The 25348-nt window shown below is 37.8% G+C and overlaps 1 protein-coding gene across 1 annotated transcript in view; it reads right to left on the bottom strand.

Moving 5' to 3' along the window:
- The window catches only part of SNX6 (sorting nexin 6), a 52607-nt gene that overhangs the window by 10602 nt on the left and 16657 nt on the right, over positions 1-25348 (bottom strand). The window contains exons 7-11 of the mRNA XM_019750455.2: positions 21339-21434; positions 19253-19358; positions 14494-14569; positions 12866-12905; positions 3138-3224 (exon numbers count right to left, since the gene is read on the bottom strand). Coding sequence (XP_019606014.1) covers positions 3138-3224; positions 12866-12905; positions 14494-14569; positions 19253-19358; positions 21339-21434 — 405 coding nt within the window. The remainder of the gene's footprint in view (positions 1-3137; positions 3225-12865; positions 12906-14493; positions 14570-19252; positions 19359-21338; positions 21435-25348) is intronic.

A 25348-nucleotide genomic window follows, 5' to 3' on the forward strand; every position in this document is an offset into this window, starting at 1 on the left:
AAGATGGACTTCATTAAAATTAAAATTTCCTGCTATGCAAGACACTCTCCAGAGGATGAGAAGACAAGCCACAAACCAAGAGAAAATATTTGTAAAAGATATATCTGATAAAGGATTGCTATCCAAAATATACAAAGAACTCTTATGACTCAACAATAGGAAAATGAACAACCCAATTAAAAAAATGGGCTAAAGACCAATTTTTTTTTTTATTATTAGCTTCAGGTGTACAAAACAATAGTTAGACATTTCACTCCTCACAAAGAGATAACTCCCCTCCCCCAATCTATTGCCCCTCTGACATCGTATATATCTATTATAATTCCATTGACTCTATTTCCTGTGCTGGACTCCATATCCCGTGACTGTATTAAATTATAGTTGACATACAATATTATTCAGCTTCAGCTTCGGCTTCAGGTGTACAGTGCAGTGGTCAAGCATCTACACTGTCCATGAAGTGGTCTCCCTAATAGGACGTGCCCATCTGACACCCTATAAAATCTTTACAATATTATTGACTATATAAAGACCAATTTTTTAACAGACATCTCATGAAAGAAGATACATAGAGGGCAAATAAGCATGTCAAAATATGCTTCACATCATATGTCATCAGGGAAATGCAAATTAAAACAAAGAGATACCACTACACATCTGTTAGAATGGTCAAAATTCACAACACCGATAACACCAAATATTTGTGAGGATGTGAAGCAACAGGAACTCTCATTCATTGCTGATGGGAATGCAAAATGATACAGCCACTTTGGGAGACAGTTTGGCAGAACTAAACTTACTCTTTCCATATGATTCAGCAATTGAGCTCCTTTGTATTTACTCAAAGGAGTTGAAAACTTATGTTCACCCAAAAACTTGCACGTGGATGTGTATAGCAGCTTTATTCATAATTGCCAAGACTTGGAAACCACCAAGATGTCCTTCAATAGGTGAGTGGATAAATTTAGTACAACCAGACAAGGGAATATTATTCCGTGCTAAAGAGAGTTATCAAGCCATGAAAAGACATAGAGGAAACTTACATGCATATTACTAAATGAAAAAAAGCCAATCTGAAAAAGCCGAACTATATGACATTCTGGAAAAGACAAAACTATGGAGATAATAATAATAAAAAAAAATCAAAAGGGGTTGGAGGGAAGGAGGATGAATAAATGGAGCACAGGATTTTTAGGGCAGTGAAACTACACTTTATGATACTTATGACGGTGGATACATGTCATTACATTATTTGTTGAAACCTACAGAATGTACAACACTAAGAGTGAACTCTAGTATAAACTACGGTTTTTACTGTTTGGCATCTTTCACTCAGCAAAATTATTTTGGGATTCACCCATGTTGTTGCATGTATGAGTAGTTAATTCCTTTTTATTGCTGAGTAGCATTTCATTGTACAGCTGGTTGTACCACTATTTGTTTTTTTTTTTTTTAAAGATTTTACTAGGGAATGGGAACAGGACTTTATTGGGGAACAATGGTCAAATTGTTGTCCTTTCAGTCTTAGTTGTGGAGGGCACAGCTCAGCTCCAGGTCCAGTTGCTGTTGCTAGTTGCAGGGGGCACAGCCCACCATCCCTTGCGGGAGTCGAGGAATTGAACTGGCAACCTTGTGGTTGAGAGGACAGGCTCCAACCAACTGAGCCATCCGGGAGCTCAGCGGCAGCTCAGCTCAAGGTGCCGTGTTCAATTTTTTAGTTGTAGGGGGCGCTGCCCACCATTCCTTGCGGGAGTCGAGGAATTGAACTGGCAACTGTGTGGTTGAGAGCCCGCGCTCCAACCAACAACTGAGCCATCCGGGAGGCAGCTCAGCTCAAGGTGCCGTGTTCAATCTTAGTTGCAGGGGGCAGAGCCCACCATCCCTTGCGGGACTCGAGGAATTGAACTGGCAACCTTGTGGTTGAGAGCCCACTGGCCCATGTGGGAATCGAACCGGCAGCCTTCGGAGTTAGGAGCACGGAGCTCTAACCGCCTGAGCCACCGGGCCGGCCCTGTACCACTATTTGTTTATCTACTCACTTTTTGGTGGACATGTGGGTTGTTGCCAGTTTTTGGCTATTACAAATAAAGCTGCTGTGAACATCTGTGGGGACATATGCTTTCAAATACCTGAAACTGGAATTACTGGGACACAGGGTAGCCTATGTTTAATTTTTAAAGAAACTGCAACACTTTCCCAAAGTACTGTATCACAGTCCCAATACTATGAAAGTTCCAATTGCTGTAATTTTTGTCAGAATTTTTTCATTTTAGCCATTCTAATTAAGTTGTGTAGTGATACCTCATTGTAGTTTTATTCTTATAATTAAATTTTAATTCATTCTTGTGGTTACCAAAAAAATTAGATTTACTTTTAGTTATGTCCTGTTCTAAAAAGTTATCTATTAACAACTACATATTATAATAAAATAATGAATTTAAAATCTTCAAAAGTGAACAATTCATTTTATCCTGGTTATCCAATGTAAATAGTTTATAAGATACCATCCGATTTAAAATAACTTGATATGGATGGTACATTTGCAAGTATCCAAGTCCTCAAAGTTAAAAGGGTTAGGTGTTCACCACTGATCAAATGGGAATTTTCTGTACAATGTCTCAATCCATAAATTAACACAGATTTTGAAGTATCCGAGCCACCCAGTTTTCAGTGCTTTCAAGATGTTATTTTTAAACATTTTTTTGATTAGTAAGAGTTTTAGTCTTGCACATAGACAGATTTCCAAAAGGAAATTTGAGTTGCCTTAAAGTAAAAAATATCCTTGTTTTATAGTTCTCTCACCCTCAACAGAGGACTTATATAGATCAAATTAGGAATCCTTTAGCTATACAATTGATATTTGGGGGTTTTACTTTTGTTTTCGCAGGCATTTTACTTGAATTAATACACCCAATTCATTAAAAAACAAAAAAAGTTCCATATTATATTGTATCAGAAGTTTACTGAGAAAACGTTTATGTGGGGGTTCCCTGATCTACAATTTCTAAAGTGAGAAAAAAAATTTCACTTCAAAATATAATTTAAAATCAAGAGATAAATCATCTTAAATAACCTTAAGTTTAACAACCGCTAAAGAGATGGCGTTTTGTAAAACAGTCTATTTGAACAACAGTTACCTTAGCAGCTTGAGATTCTCTTAAGTAATATTTTAAAAGGTCAGAAAGTTTGAGGTCTTCATCAGCAGACACTCGTGCTTCTATTTTCTAGAAAAAGGGAAACAAATTGGGCATTTAATCAGCACTTACAGTTTACACTCTGTTTTCTTTCTTAATTACTATACAAATTTAAAGTGATAAATAACCTTTTTCTGCTCGTCTGTTACTTTTCTTTGTAACTCTGATAAGATCAAATGAGATTAGTGAATTTATGGAAGGACTCTATATTTCACTCAATTTCTTGGCTATAATGAATTTCAGTATCACCTTTCAGCTTCACTTATATTTTCTCTCTATTCATTTCAATGGCAACTGATATGTACACATGTTTGAATAATATAGGTTCATAATGGTAGACTAAGTGATTCAAACCAATCCTCCTGCTGAGGACAACCAGAAAACATAGTCAAAATATTAACAAAATGTGCCCGAAGACACCTAATAAACAGATGTGGTTAGTTTGAGTTGAGATCAAATGGGAAGTAGCCATGTCAGGCTAAAAAGATGAGAACTCATCATTCAGTCTGGAGAGACAGTTTAATAAAAATAGATGTACTCTGTCAACCAACTACAACACTGGGAAATACAAATACAACAGTGGGACCTTGTTTGGATCCTGACTCAAACTCCACTGTAAAAAGCCACTTATGAGACAACTGGGAACATCTGTGTACTGGATATTTGATGACATTAAGGGGAATCATTAATAATCGTATTATGTATAAAAATTAATTCATATCTTTAAAAAAAGAAATGTGCACAAAGGGTAGAAAATAAAATGATACAGACTTTTTGGTATATAAGAACTTTAAGCAATGTAGAAAATATTAATATTCAGGAAATCTGGGTGATGCATGTACATAAACTCTTCGTACTGTTCTTACAACTTTTCTGTAAGTCTAAAATTATTGTCAAAATAAAAAGTTAAAAACAAAACAAAACAAAAAAAACCCCTATGCGTCTACCAGAATGGCCAAAATAAAAAAGATACCAAGTATTACAAGCTTGTGCAGCATCCCAATGCTCACATTCATATTGATGGGAATGTAAATTGGTACAATTACTTTGGGAAACAGTTTGGCAGTATCTATGAAAGCTTTTCACATGGATACCCTATGATCCAACAATTCCCCTCCTTGTTATCTACACCCAACAGAAATATACACTTATGTTCAGCTGAAGGTGTACAAGAATGGTTTTGGCAGTACTATTTGCAAAGAGCTCCAAACTATAAACTACCCAAATGCCTACTGATAGTAGAACAAATAAATAAATTTAGGTGTATTCTTGCAGTGGAATACTATACAGCAATAAGAATGAAGGAAATAGGGGCAGCTGGATGGCTCAGTTGGTTAGAATGCGAGCTCTGAACAGGGTTGCCGGTTCAATTCTCCCATGGGATAGTGAGCTGCGCCCTCCACTAGATTGAAAGACAACTAATTGGAGCTGATGGGCCCTGGGGAAATACACTATTCCCCAATATAATTAAAAAAAAAAAAAAAAAAAAGAATGAAGGAAACATACCTACATGTAACAACATGGATGAATCTTATATACGTAATACTGAGTAAATGAAACCAGGCATAAAAGAATGCATATTGCATAATGCTTTATATAAAATATGAAAACAGAACTAATCTACGCTGTTAGAAGCTAGGATAGTGGTTACCATTGCAGGAGGTGGTGACTCAGAAGGCAGCTGAAGGTGGGGCAAGGCATCTGGGTTGCTGGTAATGTTCTCTTTCTTGATCTGGGTGTTCATTACATGGATGTGTTAAATTTGCAAAAGTTCACTGAGATGTACACTTCTGCTATGTGCTCTTTCCTATATGTATAATATACTTCAATACAAAGTCATAAAAAACTTGATGCTTCTTAAAAAATATTACTTTATGGAGAAATAAACTTATGGAACTTCTTAACCTAACAGATTAAAAATTGACTTAAATTGATTTAGATAAATTTAGATAACATGCTACATGAATGTTGGGTGTTTTTAAATATGGCTCCTCTCCTTACATTATGGTATGTGCCCCTCCCCTTAAATCTGAGCTCTAAGACAGCTTGACCAATACAAAAGTGATGTTATGCCAGTTTCTAGGCTCAGGCCTTATAAACTAGCAGCTTCCACTTGCCATCGTCTGGGATGCTCACTTTTTTTTTTTTTTTTTTTTTTTTAAAGATTTTATTGGGGGAAGGGGAACAGGACTTTTATTGGGGAACAATGGTCAAATTGTTGTCCTTTCAGTCTTAGTTGTGGAGGGTTCTGTTCAGCTTCAAGTTGTTCTTTCAGTCTTAGTTGTGGAGGGCGCAGCTCAGCTCCAGGTCCAGTTGCCGTTGCTAGTTGCAGGGGGCACAGCCCACCATCCCTTGCGGGAGTCGAACCGGCAACCTTGTGGTTGAGAGGACAGGCCCCAACCAACTGAGCCATCCGGGAGCTCAGCGGCAGCTCAGCTCAAGGTGCCGTGTTCAATTTTAGTTGCAGGGGGCGCTGCCCACCATCCCTTGCGGGAGTCGAGGAATTGAACTGGCAACCTTGTGGTTGAGCCAGCTCCAACCAACAACTGAGCCATCCGGGAGGCAGCTCAGCTCAAGGTGCCGTGTTCAATCTTAGTTGCAGGGGGCAGAGCCCACCATCCCTTGCGGGACTCGAGGAATTGAACTGGCAGCCTTGTGGTTGAGAGCCCACTGGCCCATGTGGGAATCGAACCGGCAGCCTTCGGAGTTAGGAGCACGGAGCTCTAACCGCCTGAGCCACCGGGTCGGCCCTGGGATGCTCACTTTTGAAACCTAACCACTATGTTGTGAGGAAGTCTAAGCAGCTCCATAGAAAAGCCACATGTAGGTGTTACAGTCAACAGCCCCAGCAAAAGTCCCAGCTGACAGCCAGTATGAACCCCAGACATATGCATGATTCAGATGATTCCAGCCCCAGCCTTCACATCTTCCCTGTTGAGATCATCAGGGAGCAGAGGCAATGATGTGCCCTTTCTAAATTCCTGACCCAAATAATTCATTAGCATAATAAAATGGCTATTTTGTTTTAAGCTACTGATTTTAGGATGGTTTGTTACACAGCAAGAATAACCAGAACAACATGCAAACACTAAAGGAAATAAGGATTGTAGTGGCTATGGAAATATACCACTCCAATCTCCTTCAAGAGAAATTGCTTGCTGGCTTCCAGTCAAGATGGCAGAATAAGTAAACAAACGCTGTGCTCACCTCCTCCCACGACCACATCATAATTATAACTAAACTACAGAAAACCCATCATTGAGAACAGAAGTCCTATAACTAAGGATATACAGAAACCATGTTGAGGTTAGTAGGAGATATGGAGACACGGAAAGGGCTGGGCCCACACTCACGTGTGGCAGTTAAAAATTGGGAGGGATATCTTGGCCATGGAGGCTCCACCCTCAAGGAGTGAGGGGTTCCAATCCCACAATAGGCTCCCCAGTCCAGGGTTCCAATGATGAGAATAAAAGCCTCTCATAACTTCTAGCTGTGAAAACCAGCAGAGATTGTGGCTGAGTGAGATGGAGGGTTGCTGGAGTTCCTGGTACTCCTCTTAACGGACCCATACATGGACTTACTTGCTGACAAACTCACTTGCTCTGAGCTCCAGCGTTAGGGCAGGAGCTCAAAAGGCACCAGAGACATATGGGGAGGAACTGAATTGTCTGGCTTCAGAGTGAGGGCTCGAGGGGCAGCTTTCTCCCAGACAGAAGTGCCAGCAGAAGCCACTGTTCCTTTGTTGACATCCCCCCCAATCTAGCCTGTGCAAGCAGGCTCCATTAACCTAGCTAACATTGTTTGCCCTGCCCTGGTGATTCCCTGAGATCCCACCCCACCCAACTTGCAGGCTCACCAAAGTTGCTTCCAGTATCTTTTCCATGCTAGAGACTTTCCTAAAATCTCTCAAAGGTTCACAAGCCCCCAAGCAAACAGAGTCTGGCCTCAGTGTGTCCCATATTTCTTGCTAAGCAGCCCCAACTGGCACTAGCAGCAGCTGGCCTCAAATTGCCCCTTGGCCTTTCCCAGGCACCTCCAAGCCCAGCACAAGTGGCAACCATCGCAGATTACTTTGTAGCTCATATCAAGTGGCCCTGGGCAGGTCAAAGGCAGTGGCTGACCTTGGACTGCACTAGAGCCTCTCCCAAGAGGCTCAACAACTAACACACCTGGTGGCTTGCTTCAAACCACACGAGAGCACCACACAACAACCTCCACAAATGACACACCCAAAGGGCAGACTGGGCAGGCACCAGAGCCCTGCTAAAGCAAATCCTGCTCCATAGGGTCAGCCCCTGCACCAAAGGCCCTCCACTGTAGCCACGGCCAGTCCACATAACCAATCAGTCGAAGAATCAATCCCTGCCACTGAAATGCCAACAGCAATCAAGGCTCAACTACAACAGGAGGGCACACACAACCCACACAAAGGTCACATCTGCACCAACTGGCTTAGTGTGTGTACAGGGAGACTGTGCCACTGAACCCCACAGCACAACTACTACAAAAGGTCACTCTACTAAGACTGGAAAACATAGCAGTTTTACCTACTACATAGAAACAAACACAGGAAGGCAGCCAAAATGAGGAGACAAAGAAACGTCCCAAATGAAAGAACAGAACGAAGCTCCAGAAAAAGAACTAAACAAAATGAAGACAAAAGCAGAGCTCAAAACACTGCTTATACCGATGCTCCATGATCTCAGGTAGAACAACAAGAGACAGGAAACATAAAAATGGATATAGAAAACATAAAAAAGAACCAATCAGAAATGAAGAATACAATAACTGAAATGAAAAATACATTAGAAGGAATCAACAAAATAGATGAAGCAGAGGATCAAATCAGTGATCTGGAAGATAAGGTAGCAGAAAACACCCAGTCAGAACAGCAAAAAGAAAAAGAATCCAAAAAATGAGGACAGTTTAAGGGGCTTCTAGGACATCTGCATCATAGTGGTACTAGAAGAGAGAGCAAGGAATTGAAAACCTATTTGAAGAAACAATGATAGAAAACTTCTCTAATCTGGCAAAGGAAATATACATACAAACCCAGGAAGTGTAGAGAGTCCCAAACAAGATAAACCCAGAGGCCCACACCAAGACACATCAAAATTAAAATGCCAAAGTTTAAAGACAAAGAGAGGCTCTCAAGAGCAGCTAGAGAAAAGCAGTTAGTTACCTACAAGGGAGCTCCTATACGACTATCAGCTGATTTCTCAACAGAAACTTCATAGGCCAGAAAGGACTGGCATGAAATATTCAAATTGATGAAAAGCTAGGACCTATAATCAAGATTACTCTTTCCAGCAAAGCTATCATTTAGAATCAAAGGACAGACAAAGAGTTCCCCAGACAAGAATAAGCTAAAGGAGCTCATTACTACCAACCCAGCATTACAAGAAATGTTAAAGGACTTTTTAAAGAAGACGAGGATAAAAAATATGAATAATAAAAAGGCAATAACTACATAATTATCAACAATTACTTTGAATGTAAATGGACTAAATGCTCCAATCAAAAGACATAGGGGGGGCCAGCCCAGTGGCTCAGGCTGTTGGAGCTCCATGCTCCTAACGCCAAAGGTTGCTGGTTCAATTCCCACATGGGCCAGTGGGCTCTCAACCACAAGGTTGCCTGTTTGATTCCTCGACTCCCACAAGGGATGGTGGGCTGCGCCTGCGGCAACTAAGATTGAATACAGCACCTTGAGTTGAGCTGCTGCTGAGCTCCCAGATGGCTCAGTTGGTTGGAGCACATCCTCTCAACCACAAGGTTGCCGGCTGCGCCCCCTGCAACTAACAACAGCAACTGGACCTGGAGCTGAGCTGCGCCCTCCACAACTAAGACAACAACTTGATTTGGAAAAAGTCATGGAAGTACATACTATTCCCTAATAAAGTCCTGTTCCCCTTCCCCAATAAAATCTTTAAAAAAAAGAAAAAGACATAGGGTGGTTGGGGCGGCCAGATAGCTTAGTTGGTTAGAGTGTGAGCTCTGAACAACAAGGTTGCCGGTTCGATTCCCACATGGACCAGTGAGCTGCGCCCTCCACAACTAGATTAAAGACAATGAGCTGCTGTTGAGCTTCCGGAAGGGTGGCCGGATGGCTCAGTTGGTTAGAGCACAAGGTCTCAACAACAAGGTTGCAGGTTCGATTCCCCCATGGGATGGTGGGCTGCGCCCCCTGCAGCTAAAGATTGAAAAGGGCAACTGGACTTGGAGCCGAGCTGCGCCCTTCACAACTAGATTGAAGGACAATGACTTGGAGCTGATGGGCCCTGGAGAAACGCACTGTTCCCCCCCAAAAAAAAAAAAAAAAAAAAAGACAGGGTGGCTGAATGGGTAACAAAACAAGACACTTACATGAGTTGCCTACATGAGACTCAATTTCAGATCGAAAGACACACACAGACTGAAAGTATAGGGATGGGAAATGATATTTCATGAAAATGGAAATGAAAAAAAAAAAAAAAAGCCTGGGTAGTAATACTTATATTAGACTTTAAAACAGAAGGCTATAACAAGAGATAAAGAAGGAGCCAGTAATTCCACTTCTGGGTATTTAATCAAAGAAACCCAAACCACTAATTTGAAAAGACATATGCAGTCATATGTTCACTGTAGCATTATTTATAATAGCCAAGATATGGAAGTAACCCAAGTTTCTATCAACAGAATAGAAACAGAATTCTATCAACAGATGAATGGATAAAGAAGTGGAACATATATACAACAGAATAATACTCAGCCATAAAAAAGAATGCAATCTTGTCATCTGCAAAAACATGGATAGACCTAGAGGGTATTATGTTAAGTGAAATAAGTCAAACAGAGAAAGACAAATACTATGTGATTTCACTTATACATGAAATCTGAAAAACAAAGCAAACTCACAGATATAGATTACATCTTGACGGTAGACAGATGGGAGGGGGCTTTAGGGGTCTGCGTAGAAAAGGGGAAGGGATTAAGAAGTAGAATTTGGCCAATATATGGTGATGGAAAGAGAACTCTGGGTGGGGAACACACAATGTGATATACAGATGATGTATTACAGAATTGTACACCTGTATTTTCGAATTGTACTTTACTAACAATTGTCACCCCAGTAAACTTTAATTACAAAAACAAAAAACAGAAAAAGAAGAATTTGGTAGTTACAAAATAGTCAGGGGGATGTAAAGTACACAGCATAGGATATATAGTCAATAATATTGTAATAACTATGTATGATATCAGATGGGTACTAGATTTATCAGGGTGATCACTTGTAAAGTTATATAAATGTCTAATTTACTATATTTCACACCTGAAACTAATATAATACTGTATGTCAACTATAATTAAAAAATAAGTTATTAAAAAATAAAATAAAACCTATCACCTAAGAACAGCAAGTGATTTTTAGAATGGATTCTCAAAACTAACATAAATACTTTTTGAATTATTGAAAGCACTACTTTTCTTTAACAGCACCAAGGCAGGAGAGCAAATTATCTTTTTTAAAAACCACTTACAAAAAAACAAAACAAAAAAACACTTACTTTGGTGATTTCCCCTAGCCAAGCCCCAGCCTAAAGAGTATAAAATAAACAGCTGAAGAAAAGGATTAACATCAGGCCATAAGGAGAGGGAGGCAGCCTAGGTTGCTAGGTTATCACTTGAGCCAATCCAAATGGTCTCATAAGGGTACCAGACACAGGACAGGTCCCTCTCTCTGCCCCATTGGGCTGAGGGCCCTCTTAAAAGGAAAGGGGTCAAAGGGAGGGGGAGGGGGCCAGTCATTCATATTAGGCACAAGTGAAGAAATGAGGCAGAACCACAAAGAAGCAGACACCCCTGGGAAAAAGGGGCGGGGGGGAGGGAGGGAGAGGGAGAGAGAGAGGGAGAGAGGGGGAGAGGGGGAGAGGGAGAGAGAGAGAGAGATTGCAAGCTGCCAGGAGCAGTTATTTGATAGCCCCCAGTGCCATCTCTCTGGATCCAGAATCATGTTTGTACCAAGATTATGTTCCATCCTCCCCCGTGCCTTGACTGTACCCAGCCATTCACAGAGCACAGCACAGTGGGTAGTAGTGCCAGCCCATTCCTGCCTGATGCACAACTCCTCTAATGGGTCACTGTGGCTCAGGGACGCTCCTTTGACTCAGACAAAACTTTTCTTTTTTTTCTTTTTCTCTCTTTCTTTTTTTCAACAGGACTTTATTGGGGAACAGTGTGTATTTCCAGGACTTTATTGGGGAACAGGGTGTATTTCCAGGACTTTATTGGGGAACAGGGTGTTTTTCCCAGGACCTATCAGCTCCAAGTCAAGTTGTTGTCCTTACAATCTTAGTTGTGAAGGGTGCAGCTCAGCTCCAAGTCAAGTCACTGTTGTTCAATCTTAGCTGCAGAGGGCGCAGTTCATCCCTTGCGGGAGTTAAACCAGCAACCTTGTGGTTGAGAGGATGTGCTCCAACCAAAGGAACCACCCAGTCACCCAGGAGCTCAGCGGCAGCTCAGCTGCAACTCATTGTCTTCATTCTAGTTGCAGAGGGCGCAGCTCGCTGGCCCATGCGGGAATCGAACTGGCAGCCCTGTTGCCCAGAGTTCGCGCTCTAACCAACTGAGCCACCCGTCCACCCCAGACAAAGCTTTCTTAGAACTGTGATACAGTCTGAAACTCTTCCTTCCCAGTACTCCTTCTTCTGCCCTGTCCTTTCACAGGTGTAGACCTGCATCATGGTCTGAAGGCTCTTCCTATCTACTCCTGCTCCTTCCTTTGTTCCTCATAACAACTGTCTTGCCCACCTAATCCTATCTTGACATTTGCTTTGGAAAAAACTTACACATAAGGTTATTTTGTTATATATCTCTATTCTTATGATGTAAATGTACACACACACACACACACACACACACACACACACAACTCTATCTTCCCTGAAAACGCTCATTGGTACAAATATCAAAGGCAGAATAATGGGCTATATGGACCCCAGTATAACAATATTTATATAATTAAGGACTTTTTCCTTTGTGTGAGAATATCTTTTTCTTTTACTTGTCTCTACTACACATCACTCAGTTGAAAAGGTCATGGTGAAATCAGGTTTCTACAATGGACTAGACACTACCACTCTCATCTAAGTACCACTGAACATCTAATAAACATTTTCACTATTCTATCAAGTGATTAAAATGTTAAATATTATTGTATCTAGGATATCTAGGACCGATCCCTGAAAACTAAGATTGTCAATATTAAATTATTACTACTATGAATGAAACCTATCTGCAGTTGTATACTTGCCTCATATTGATACAATTCACTTTTAAACCAGTCTGTCAAGGGGAATCAAAAATAATATAGTCTTGGTAACGTTATAATGAACCTAAGACTTTGTTCTAGCTTACAAAGACCCAGGAAAAGAACATTCTTCATAAAAATAAACCCAGTGTTCATAATGAGCATGTTTTCTGATCAAGAATATGAACATTTACATAAATACCAAAAGGTCATAATAAAAACTGAATTTCCTGAAAAATTCTCAAATTTTCAAATCTTAATCTGTTTCTTCATCCTTCAGCAGTATAACTCATCTTCCTCAATTAAGTGAAACACTGCCATCAGTTAAAACACTACTGTATGCACAGCTTTAGATTACCAAAGTTTAATTAACAGTACTTACTCTCGTTTTATCAAACAGTTCTGAAACTTTGAGAAAAAACCTGGAAGAGAAAAATATTTCATTAGAAGCTACCTTTAAATAATTTTTCATTTGAAATATTCAGAGAATACATAATACCACCAAAACATATTAATAATGAACATTCTTATTTCGTTACAATACTATTTAATGGTCTTGTTTATTTCATTTAATTCAACAAAAATTTCTCTGTACTTCTATCCACAACATATTTGAAATTTGTTACAGAAAAATTTCCCATTTCAGGGTAACAGTCTAAGCCATACATTAAAACTCTAAAAAAATTGTCTTGATATTCTTCAGTAATATGCCACATAATACTAAGTAAAGCCTATACTTTCAAAATTCTTACAGAACAATCACATACAAAGAGACAAAAGGCTGATTTAAAAGGAAAATACTGAAGTTGGAGCAGTTCTTGAAGATATCTGATAGTTGTTTTAAACATTTTTAAATAGAGCTGCTTTGTTTTGGAAAACAACAGAAATGAACAACCAACTTCTCACAATTCACTTTCACTTTTAACTAAACAGCCTCTTTCTCAAATGCTGACAACCAACTAAAAAAATATCCCAATGCCAAACTATTAAAAGGTATTCTGTAAAATATGTAATTACAGATGACGTAATTGGATTAGGGCAAATACTATTGAAAGCTAAAACGCAATTTTATGAACTTTGTTTTACTAAAAAGAACTTGCTTTGACAGGTTTATGCAAGATAACACAGGGCAAGGGTCACTTTTTTTCTTCTTATCAAAGACTTAACTAACTCTTTGGGAAGGTAGCATGTTCATTAGTGTAAGCTACGGTACCTTGCTTTGCCGGACCATAAACTTGGATCTTACATGTCTAATGAGAAGATATACTAGAGACAAGTTCAAGGATGTGGTTTAAAGGTAGGCATAAACTATGAAAATAGTTTTTCCACTTAACATTTTTTAAAAAATTTGAATTACTTTTTAATGAAAAGTTGGGTTTAAACAATATTATAGGAGCAACTAAAATTACCTATGGTTAGATTACAATTAAAGTGAAAAACTAGCATAAAGTAAGTAAAGGAGGGCTGTGCAAGACAACTTCCGGAGAGCATTTCTACACTTATATGCACAACACACCATCCCTATCCAGTTGTTCCAACATTCACAAAACTATAAAAACTAGAATAGTCAGCCAGCCTCTTTAAAAAGTGCAAACTGATAGCATCAAATTTTACTTTAATCAATTCGGCTTCCAATGAAATACATACATATACATTCTAATTCTAAACAGAATTTTTAATTTATAATAAACTTTATTAAAACAACATTTTGACACAAATTATGTCTCTCTCTCTCTCACACACAAATCAGCCCATTTTTATTAAAAAGAATCTTTGTAAAGGTAAAAATATTATATTAAGGTTTACTTTTATTTCCCAGATTTAAAAAATAAAAAAACGGAAGATAAAAACTGACACCAACCTAAATTTATAAAGAAGCTCCTTATTATCAATGTGTTTTGACAAAAATATTCTAAAATGTCAGCTGGGTCTTAAGTATTATGTATGCCCAGGCTATCAACAAAATTTTTGTTTTCTTTATATTTAATGTTTTTTAATCAGAATCCTTACTTGCATATATCTGTAGAATCCTGAGTTCCTAAAGCATATAATGAAGAACCAATTCTATTGTAATCATCTGCAGCACCTATGGAAAAAGTTTTAAGAATATATTTATTCATTGATTCAAAAATACTTACTGAACACCTACCTGCCAAACAATGTGCATGTAATATGAAATACCCAATGTCTAGTGAAGGAAATTAGAAAAACTATAATATGATGAGTATTATATTAGTAGTAGGTACAAATTACTTTGGGGACAGGGTAAACAGATGATTTCACCTGTTTAAGTTTAAAAAAAGTTTAAGTTAAAAAAACCCCAAAACTTAAAAATCACTTTGAAGGTTGGTTTATTGAGGTAGGAATGAAAAATTATTTTTAATATCAAATACATTAGTATTTTATGCTTAAACTGACCATGAAATTATTTTTTTTAGAGCAAGAAATTCCTGGATTATAATGATATCTGGCTCTGAGAACACTGCCCTCTTTAGCTATTATTATATGATCACAAAAACATGCAACGACCCTGATTTTATACATTACACTGATGTTAAAAGCTTAATTTTTCATAGTCCAAGGTAAGTTCATTCAATATGAAAAAAGTTTTTACTTTGTAATTTTGTAAAATAGTTTTACTTTCATCTCTCTTAAAGAACCATTCCATTTGGCGAAATAATAGAATTAGTAAGACTCACAAATATTTTCTTTAGTTTTCTTAACAGATGATTCTCTACTTTTGTAGTTCTTTATGCTTCCATAGCACTAATATGCACTTCTACGATTGAACTGATTACAATATATTGTAAGTTTTTGTTTTTCATGTTTATCCTACCTGCAAAATTATTAACTCCTTAAAGACAAAGACAATATTTTCTTCATCTTGAAATCACCGATGGCTGGCACATAATAGATACTGTATGTCAATGTTTATGAACAAAATAATTTTTTAAGAAATTAAAATAGTAGGACTGTATTTTAAGTGATCAAATCTAAACATAAAGGTATTCCTAATTATTACAATTAACACTAATATGTACCATTTCAGGTTTACAAAATTTTTCTGTTTTGGAAGGAGTGAACGCTCATGGGCTGAGGCCAGGGCCTGGTCTAGGTGGGAGGACTGTGGGGTTTCCCAGGTAGGCAAACAGGGCACATCTGGAGTCCATAGGGTGTGCTATGTGACTTGGGGTTATTAGGGAATAGGGAAGTAAACGCAGATCCTGATGGAGGAGCTGGGAGCGGATGGGCTGGGACAAAGTTTCTTTTAACAGAGGGGTAAAAGTTATGAGGTATTTTATCCTTAATGTCACAAGGAAACCAACTCAAGACCAATTACGTGACTTGTCCAAGGCTCTGAAGCAAATGAGTAATGAATCTAGGAAGAAATTAAAGTTTCCCACATTTTTACTTTATAGTTCTTAATTACTGAACAGGCAAGTATAAAATACTACTTCATTAGAAGAAATCTGCAAATCACAAAGGTATAAGAAAATAAAATATAAAAATAACTCTTAACCCTCCCAAAAGAATGACATAAGAATAGAAGTTACCAAGCCAGAGACTTCTTTATTTCCTCCTTCCTATTACAGAATGTAATAATTCCCCAAAATGGAGGTTCATACTTCTAGGTACCTACAGACTTGGCTCTGTATCTGAGGATTTCATATTTTTTGGTCTTAGGACTCTTTTCTACTCTTAGAAATTACTGATAACCCCAAAGAGCTTCTGTTTATGTGGTTTATGTCTATCAATATGCATGGTATTTTTTTAAGTAAAAAAATTGTTTGTATTTACTATTTCATTTTAAAATATCAGTATTAAAACCATGATATGTTAACATAAATAACATTTCAAAATGAAAAATAACTATTTTAAAATTAGTGAACAGAGTGACATTGTTACATTTTTGTGAATCTCTTTTGTGCCTGGCTTTATAAAAAGACAACTGGATTCTTGCCTCTGCTTCTACATTCAACCTACTGGGATATAATGCTTTTGTTCAGTATGCGGAGAAAAATCTAGCCTCAAACAATTATGCAGCTGGAAAAGGAAGGAGTATTTTACTAATATTTTCAGATAATTGTGGATATTCTTTGACACCACATCAAAACTCAACAAGTAGTTTCTTTAAAGGTTAGTGCAATGGGAAATCTAAAATTATAAACTTTTTGTATTCTACCACATTAAACTCCACTGGTATAAGTGATAATTATCCCAAGAATATAAGGTTGATTTAACCTTTGAAAAACTGATCAATGCAATTAACCATATTGACTAAAAAAGAAAAACTAGATGACTATCTCAGTAGTTGTAAAAAGAGCATTTGACAAAATCTAACATTCATTCCTGACTTGAAAAACCCTCTCAGAAAACTAGGAATGTAAGAGAATTTTCTCAACTTAATAAAAGGCATCTAGGAAAAACCTACACCTAACATCATAATTAATGGTTTAAGACCGAATGCTTTTCCCATAAGAACAAGGCAAAGGTGCCTGCTCTCACCACTTCCATCAGCACCGCAGTGGAGGGTAGAGCTATAGTACAATGGGGGCAAGGAAAAGAAATAAATGGCATCCAAATTGGAAAACAAGAAGTATAACTGTTTTTATTAACAGATGATCATCTATGTAGAAAATCCTACGGAATCTACAAAACAATTACTAGAACCAGTGAGTTTATTTAGTAAGGTTGCAAGATATAAGTTCAATATTGAAAATACACAGTATTTCTATACATTAGCAAAGAACTGGAAATTGAAATGTAGAAAACATTATTTACAATAGCACCAAAAAATAATTAGGAATTAATCTAACTAAAGATGAATAACATTTGTATATGGAAACTATAAAACACTGCTGAGAGAATTTAAAAACCTAACTAAATGGAAAGTATACCATATTCCTATATCAGGAGATCAATTTAAAATGTCAATCCTCCCCAAACTGACCTACAGATTCTACACACTCCCAATAAAAAATCCCAGCAGGTATTTTTGTAGAAAGTGACAAGCTGATTCTAAAATCCATATGAAAATGTAAAGAACCTAGAGGGGTCAAAAAAAACTTAGATAAAGAATCAAGTTGGAGGTCTTACACAAGAAAAGATGTTCAACATCATTAGTCATTAGGGAAGTGCAAACTAAAACCACACCATGATACCATTACTGACCTATTAGAATGGCTAATATTAAAGACTGGTTACCATTGTTGATAGGGATGAAGAGCAACTCTGCACAACTGGTAGGAATGTAAAATGGAACAATCATTTTGGAAAAATGTATGGCAACTTTTTAAAAAGTTAATTATACACACTTATCACATGACCCAGTCATTCTACTGTTAAGTATTACCCAAGAGAAATTAAAGCATATGTCCATACAAAGACTTACATATCGATGGCTCATGTAAGTAAGCTTTACTTATAATAGCGAAAAGCTAGCAACCACCCAAATGTCCAACAGCTGAATAAACTGTGGTGTATCCATAAAATGGAGTAGCACTTAGCAATAAAAAGGAATTAACTATTAATACATAAAACATGGATGAATTTCAAAATAAATTTGTTGAATTTCAAAGCCAGACAATAAAGTATACAGACTATATAATTCCATTCTTATAAAATCTAGGAAATGCAAACTAATCTATAAAGACAGAACTCAGATCAGTGGTTGCCTGGGGTTACGGGTGGGAGGGAGGAATTACAAAGGGCCACAAGGAAACGTTTGGTGGTTATGGATACGTTAACTTAACTGTAATGATGCTTTCACACATATGCCAAAACTTATCAATATACTCTGAACATTGTATCTTATTTATATCAAATATACCTCAATAAAGCTGCTAAAAAACAAACAAACGTTACCCTATTTTGCACTTTGAATGGATCTTTTACATACATGATTTTGTAACACCATGCACTTGATCATTTAGAAAATATTGGTTCAATGAATTATGCAAATCTTGGCACACTTATGAAATGTTAACATTTTCGTATACAATATCAAAAATATCACATTCATAATATCATCAATGTCCTTAGACAAGTCTTTAATTATTGGAAAGCAAGTTCATGGTGATGGAGACAAGTTTCCAAAATTCTAATTACTGCTGGAATGATTTTTTATTATTGTCAACAAACACTGTGAGTTGTTTTCCTTGAAGTGACAGGCTTGCTTAGTTAATTTTTAAGAAAATGTCTACCAAATACTGAAGTCTGAATAATGACAGTTTGTCTGTCAGCCACTCTTTCTAGTAAAAATGGCACTTTTTGAAAAAGCAGCCAGTTCAGTTGCAACTCAATCACTAAAATGCCTTTCTAGAGAGAACCGTCATATTTCAGTATACAAAGTGCTTTATGTATACCTTCCCATTTCATTACTCAGAATATAAAAAGTGTACTCAAGGGAGAGCTAATACAATTAATAATTTTTACTGGTTCATCAAGGACATTCTTAATTAAACGTTTGTTAAATTGCAAATGCACCAAGGGGAAGCATACAGTGACGATTAGTACAGTCTGGTGCCGCTGCCTTGATTTGTGCTAAGGCACCAGCAATTTTATCCACCACGGCTTTTGCATTATCAGTATAAATGTCAACATGGTGAAAAAGGCAAAAAGCATAATATGATTGAAAATAGTTTTGACCTCACAGACTTGCTAAAAAGGGCCTTGGAGTCAAGGCTCCATAGACCACAGTTTAAGAAACACTACTATGTAATTATTCCATCAAAAAAATATAAGCTTTAGCCACAGAGAAAAACCTTACTTTTGTGGGATCTTGTCATCCGATCAGATTTAGCAGAGGCATCCTTAACTCGGTTATGATATTCTAGAAGGAATGTTCGTTCATGCTCAAAGAAATCATCCACATCCTATAGGATCAAAAGAAAATAGGAACTTTTTTCACTTATTTGCTTTAGTGGGATATGTAAACCACTATGTTAACGTTACCATCATAAAAGATGATCAGTAAAACAGCACCTCTATCCTTTAATAATCAGATGTTATACTGATTTCACCAAGTTCAGACTTCAACATTCACGCATTTTTATCGCTATATCAAGTAAGAAATCTATGGTTCTGCAGCTCTCCATATGGTTCACATTCACATGTTGTACTCTGAAACGTGTTCCTGCTCTGCTCTGCTCTACACTCCAACAAATACACTGCTGCCAGTGGGAGTGACCAATTGCTTTTGAGAAAAAAATTCTGATAGACAAGTAAAAGTCTACTTCTCTTGGTCTTTCATGTATTCTATGGGCCATGCCTAAAGGCTGCCAGGCCTTAGCCATGAGGGCCCTGACTGCTGTCTGGGGCAATTATTGCCTTCACCACTGTCTTCACTCTTTTTTGGAACAAAGTCAGCTAAACATTAAAAATAAAAATTATTAACAGTACTTTCCTCTCTTCTAAAATACCAATCGTTTACTGAAAAAGCACCAGTTGAAATGATGTAATTCAAGACCCACATCAATAGAACACAATAAGCAAAAGTTAGTATCAACAAAATGTCATTTAAAATCTGTAAATCATGTATATGAGTTTTCTTAACTGTAAAAATGGGGTTAACACTATCTAACCCGCAGGGTTGTAGTGAAGACTAAATAAAAAAATGTGGGCTACCAAACACGATATTGTAAACATTCAAAAAACGTTAGTCATGACTTTACTAATAATATTATGAAAAGCATAATCAATATAGTGGTTTACACTAAATACTAAGAAAAATGTTCAATATTAGTGCATAAGCAGCATTAAATGGAAGTAAGCTGAGTCCTTATTAGAAATTAGCAACAGCACATACATAGTCAACGTACCAATTGACCTGTCTCTGAAAAATCAAAGTAAAATCAAATAAATAGTACTTCACACCTAAGTTTTATTGTAGATGTTTATCTAAATATAGGTAATGATTACAAAGTAGCATTATTTATCTCTTAGTTTTTGCTTGATAATGTGACATAAGCATTTTCCTCTTATATTCTAATAAAAGTTTTCAGATAAATCAATTCTGTATCATTTTTAAAACATTATTAAGAAAAATTTAGGTGTTATTTAGGTAAATAATTAACTTTCTAAACATTTTCACACATATTGTCTCATTCAATCTTTCAAACAATCCTGTGAGCCACACAGTATTATTAACCACATTTTGAAAATCGATTCAGAGCAAGAAAGTGATTTTCCTCAAGGTCATAAAGATACTACGAGACAAGACCAAAAACTCAACTGAGCTCTTTTAATTCCCAATTTAAATCCAGTTCTGCCCCTAACATTTGTAAGGCCAAGGGCAAGTGTACAGATGGAGACAGTCCCTCTTTGTGTCTACCCTGCAGCTCTGTAGGGCACCCAGAGGGACCTCATATGCATGAGGCTGGACATTCCATCCTGCACACTTATCTTCTCCCTGTGCCTTCCCTCTACCCAGCTTTCTCATTGTCACCCCCTCATCACCCATGGAACGCACAAACCAGTGGCATAGTCTACCCACAGGAGGATGAACTCAGGGCAAAAGCCCACAAAGGACCTGGAAAAAGGCTTAGGATTTGGCCAAGGAAATACAGGGTTTTATAATAGATAACTGGAACACGGTCTGGTCTGGAGGGAAGGAGCTTGGGCTCCAAGTGGACAAATCCCCTTGGACCTGCAGACACCTCACCCCTGGAGAAGGGAGCTCTCTGAAGAGTGTACCCAGGTCTGGGGGCCCAGTTTCCCAGGCCTAAGGATTCCACTGTCCAAACTTCTCTTTTACTCCAGTATAATCTTCTGCACATCTGAAATCTCAATCTAGCTCCCTCTTAAAAGGGGCAAATTCTCAATCCAGTACTCCTGTTAATCAGATAAAATCTTACCTTTACTCCTGAAACAATTACTCCATCTGCTGATTTAACCATGTTTTTAAAGAAATCTTCAAGTTTCTCTTTTTTATTTTTCCCTCGCACACTCAACTGAAAGAAAGGTAAATATAAGTTAGCATTTTTTTAAGAATACAAATGGAAAGTAACGCCTCCTTTATTCTCTGACATCAAAATGGCAATCTCAAAAGGATTCCAATTTTTAAACTCAATAAAGTAGCAATTTCATCATATATATTAGTGATTTTCAAACTTGAGGGCATTAAAGAGAAGTTTGGCCTTACCCTAAAGATTCAGATTCAGCTGATCTACAATAAGGCTTAGATACCTCAAATGTTATAAGTATATTTGATAATTCTGTTGCAAGTAGCCCTCTCCTCATACTCTGTCAAACACTACTATATAATACAAAGACAACTAAAATTTTAATTCAGTTCTTTTAAACATAAAATTTAACGGTATACAATATACTTTCATATGATTCTTTAAATGCTCTCAAAATACATTCTGCAAATTCTTCATTTTGAACTCATTCAAACATCATCTCCTGTCCTGTTTTTGGGGTCGGCAACTTCTAGTACAAGGGACACAAAGGATGATTTTGAGTGGCATGAATCGTTCTCTAAAGGTAAAACTAAGAAGCAGCTAACTCTGACTTTCCCATTTGCTGCATCAGGGTGTCCCATAAAGGAACAGCCCATCTAATTTACTTATCTACTGGCATGGCTTCAAGGCTCATCTTTATGTAAATGACTCACAAATCTCTATTGCTACCCCTAAGTACTTCCCTGAACCTTAGATCCAACTGCCTATATCCTATCCTTACATGGAGATTCTGCTAACCTCCCGTTAGATGAGTCTAAAACAGTACTCACTATAATCTAAATTCCAAATTATTCCTCTTCCTGGTTCCCTTTTTATGGCCCTTCCATCCAACCAGTCTCCCACATTATTCCTTAAAATCTCATACCTCTCATTAAAAAATCTTGAAATAATCTACAACTTCTTTTCTTTCTCTCACAGCTCAAATCCTACCAGCAAATGTCTGAAGTCTGTCTCTTTACATTCCCACTGTGCTATTCAAAAGTCCTCATTACCTTTTGCTTAGACCACTACATTGGACTACTAGTTAACATTCCTTATCTTGATCCAATCCATTCGACTGCTTGGGATAACTTCCCAAAATCAAATTTTGAGCATCGCTTCCTTACTAAGTAACTTTTACAGAGTTTCACAATGTTCAGAGAAATTAAGGCCAATCTTCTTAGCATGGTGTTCAAGACTTTCAACAATCTGGTTCAACTTAACTTTCCATCTACCACCCTGCCCCCACAGAACCATATGTTCCGAACAGTTCTCAAAAGAAACTCTGAACTTTTAGGTTCCTCTGTACCTAAAATGGTACCTCCCCTCCCACCAAAAATGCTATTCAGACTTAATTAAACATCCAAGTTAAAAGGCATCTCTTCATGTAACCCTTCCAAGTTAGAATTCACTGCTTTGTCTTTAGGTCTCCCAACACACAATGTTTTTTGTTTTTTACTCAAGTTTTTGATAGTGATTAATTTACTTATTTAACAAACCAATAACAAATATATATTACAGTCATGCATTGGGCTAGGTGTTAAGAATATAAAGACGATTAAGAGGTGGTCCCTGCTCTTAAAGAAACTCATGGTGCAGAGGAGGATACAGAGAAGTAAGTGTATGATTAAATACACTGTGAAGAGTACAATGTTAGAGGTACCCATGGGGCACTAGGGGAACACCCAAGGAACTTAATACAGACTAGGGGATGAGAAAGGAAAGACTGCGTAAAGGTTGAATGACCAGATTCAATAATCCAGACAAGGGTTATGGAAGTCAAAACTAATCTTTAGGTCTGGTGGTAGAAGGAAGAGGACACATTCTTAATATAGCAGGCGAATAAAACAGACAGGATTTGGTGACTCCTAATAGGAATGGGGAGTAGGAGTAGTCATGGGTAATTTTCAGGTTTTAAGGAACCGGGAGGTTCCTTATTTGAAACAGAAAATATGAAAGAAGAGTTCAACTGAGGGCAAAATGCCAAGGGGACATCTAAATGGAGGTTTTTAGGACGCTGTCTAATAAACAGAGCTGGGACTCAGGAGTGATGAAGATTTATAAGTTAACAGCATAGTAGAGTATGTGACGCCACAGGAGTAGAGCAGATCACAGAGGGATAACTTATGGAATTAGAAATCTAGAAGAACTTCTAGACACCTAGAGAACTCAATGAGGAACCTAGGAAGAATCAGACTTAAATGAATTTCCTTATATGAAGGAAAAAGACTATGAAGGATACTGGGAAGTAGCCACAGAGTTAAGAGGAAAAATCTCTGAAGAGATCCCAAAGATCCAGAAGTACCTGGGACCTAGCATAGCTAGAAATGGAAAGGCACAATGTAACGCACCATTTTAACAGAATATAGGACAAAAACCACATGATCATCTCAATAGATGCATTTTTTTCATGCTAAAAACACTCAACAAACTAGGAACAGAAGGGAGTTTCTTCAACTTGTGTTGTGCAGGAGACCCCGCTCGCTGCACCATGTGTCATGCGGGGCAGCCTGTGGGGTCTCAGCTCCCGCTCCCCATATAAGAACGCAGGATATGATGAGGCCAAAAAGAAACACCCACGGAGCCATAGATAGGGGAGCCATACCACTATAGTCTCACTGGAGGCTGGACAAGACACACACAGTAGTAGCCACAGGATCAGCAGTCTGCCATTCACTTCTCTGCCTGCCAACCAACCAACCAATCAGCGCAGCCCGCAGTTACATCAGTAGCCAATTGGCTAACCGGTCACAGCCGAGGGCCAACCAATCACAGCTGATGGTCATTCACTACCCGAGCCAGCACCTCCCGAAGTGAGGCCGAGAGCCTGGAAACTGCTCTCTGGGACTCTGTCCCCACAACTTGCTAAAGGGCATTTATGAAAATCCACAGCTAACATCCTACTTACATAGTAGCGAAACAGTGAATGCTTTCCTCCTAAGATCAGGGACAAAACAAGGATATCTACTCTCGCCCCAAGTATTTAATATTGTACTGGAGGTTCTAGTCAGGGTAGCTAAGCAAGCAAAATAAATAAAAGGCACCCAGACTGGGGAGGAAGAAGGAAAAAAGAAAAAAGCAAGCAAGCTAATAAACGAGTATGCCAAGGTGGTTGAGGGTTGTGGGGGATACAGGAAGTTCAGGGATTTGATTGCTGACTGGCTTCCACTTCCCTGTGAACAAGATGAGAACCTGATCAAAAGGAACTGCTCTGAGTTGAAATATGCTTTTATGGAAAATGGGAGAGAGCTGTCTAATGTCACAAGCTTGTTATAAATGATGGCGCAAGCACTATCGGCTGGATGAGAAAGAGGTAAGGACAAAAGGGCTGCTAACAAAGTCAAAATGCAGGAGAGGTCAAAGAACTATAATGGGATAGGGGAGAAAGAGCCGTAAGACAAAAGGCTAAGTTTGGAGTTCATAATACTAAGGTTTAAGAACTCAGAAGTGAGGCAAGGTCCTGGGTGTGGCCATGGATGAGTTAGCAAGAATCTAACGATGGGGTATTAAATAGGTTACACATTTAATCTACTGTTAAGTAGACTCAAAGTATACCTACTAGAAACAGAAAAGGTGCACAACTATGAAAGTAAAGCAATACTAAAGGCAATCATTCCTCATTGCAGCAATCATTTCTCATAAAACTAAATGCTGACACAAGCTTTTCTAGGCTTCACAGATGCTTCATGACCATTTTTAGACTTCGAGATACCCTAGCCTTACTTCAGTAGCTCATCAGTCCCATGACCCTCTGAAACTCAAACAACAGAATAGCACATACAAATTTCTTTTCCAGCATCACTGAATTGAGTAACAATCTGAGAAATAGCATTCGAAACAAGATTGAGATAAACCATTTATTTTGGGGCCTATAATCTACAACCTATTAATATACTTCCTATTAGGTAATTAAAAAATATTTG

Source organism: Rhinolophus sinicus, linkage group LG03 (assembly GCF_036562045.2).
Source record: "Rhinolophus sinicus isolate RSC01 linkage group LG03, ASM3656204v1, whole genome shotgun sequence".
NCBI lineage: Eukaryota > Metazoa > Chordata > Mammalia > Chiroptera > Rhinolophidae > Rhinolophus > Rhinolophus sinicus.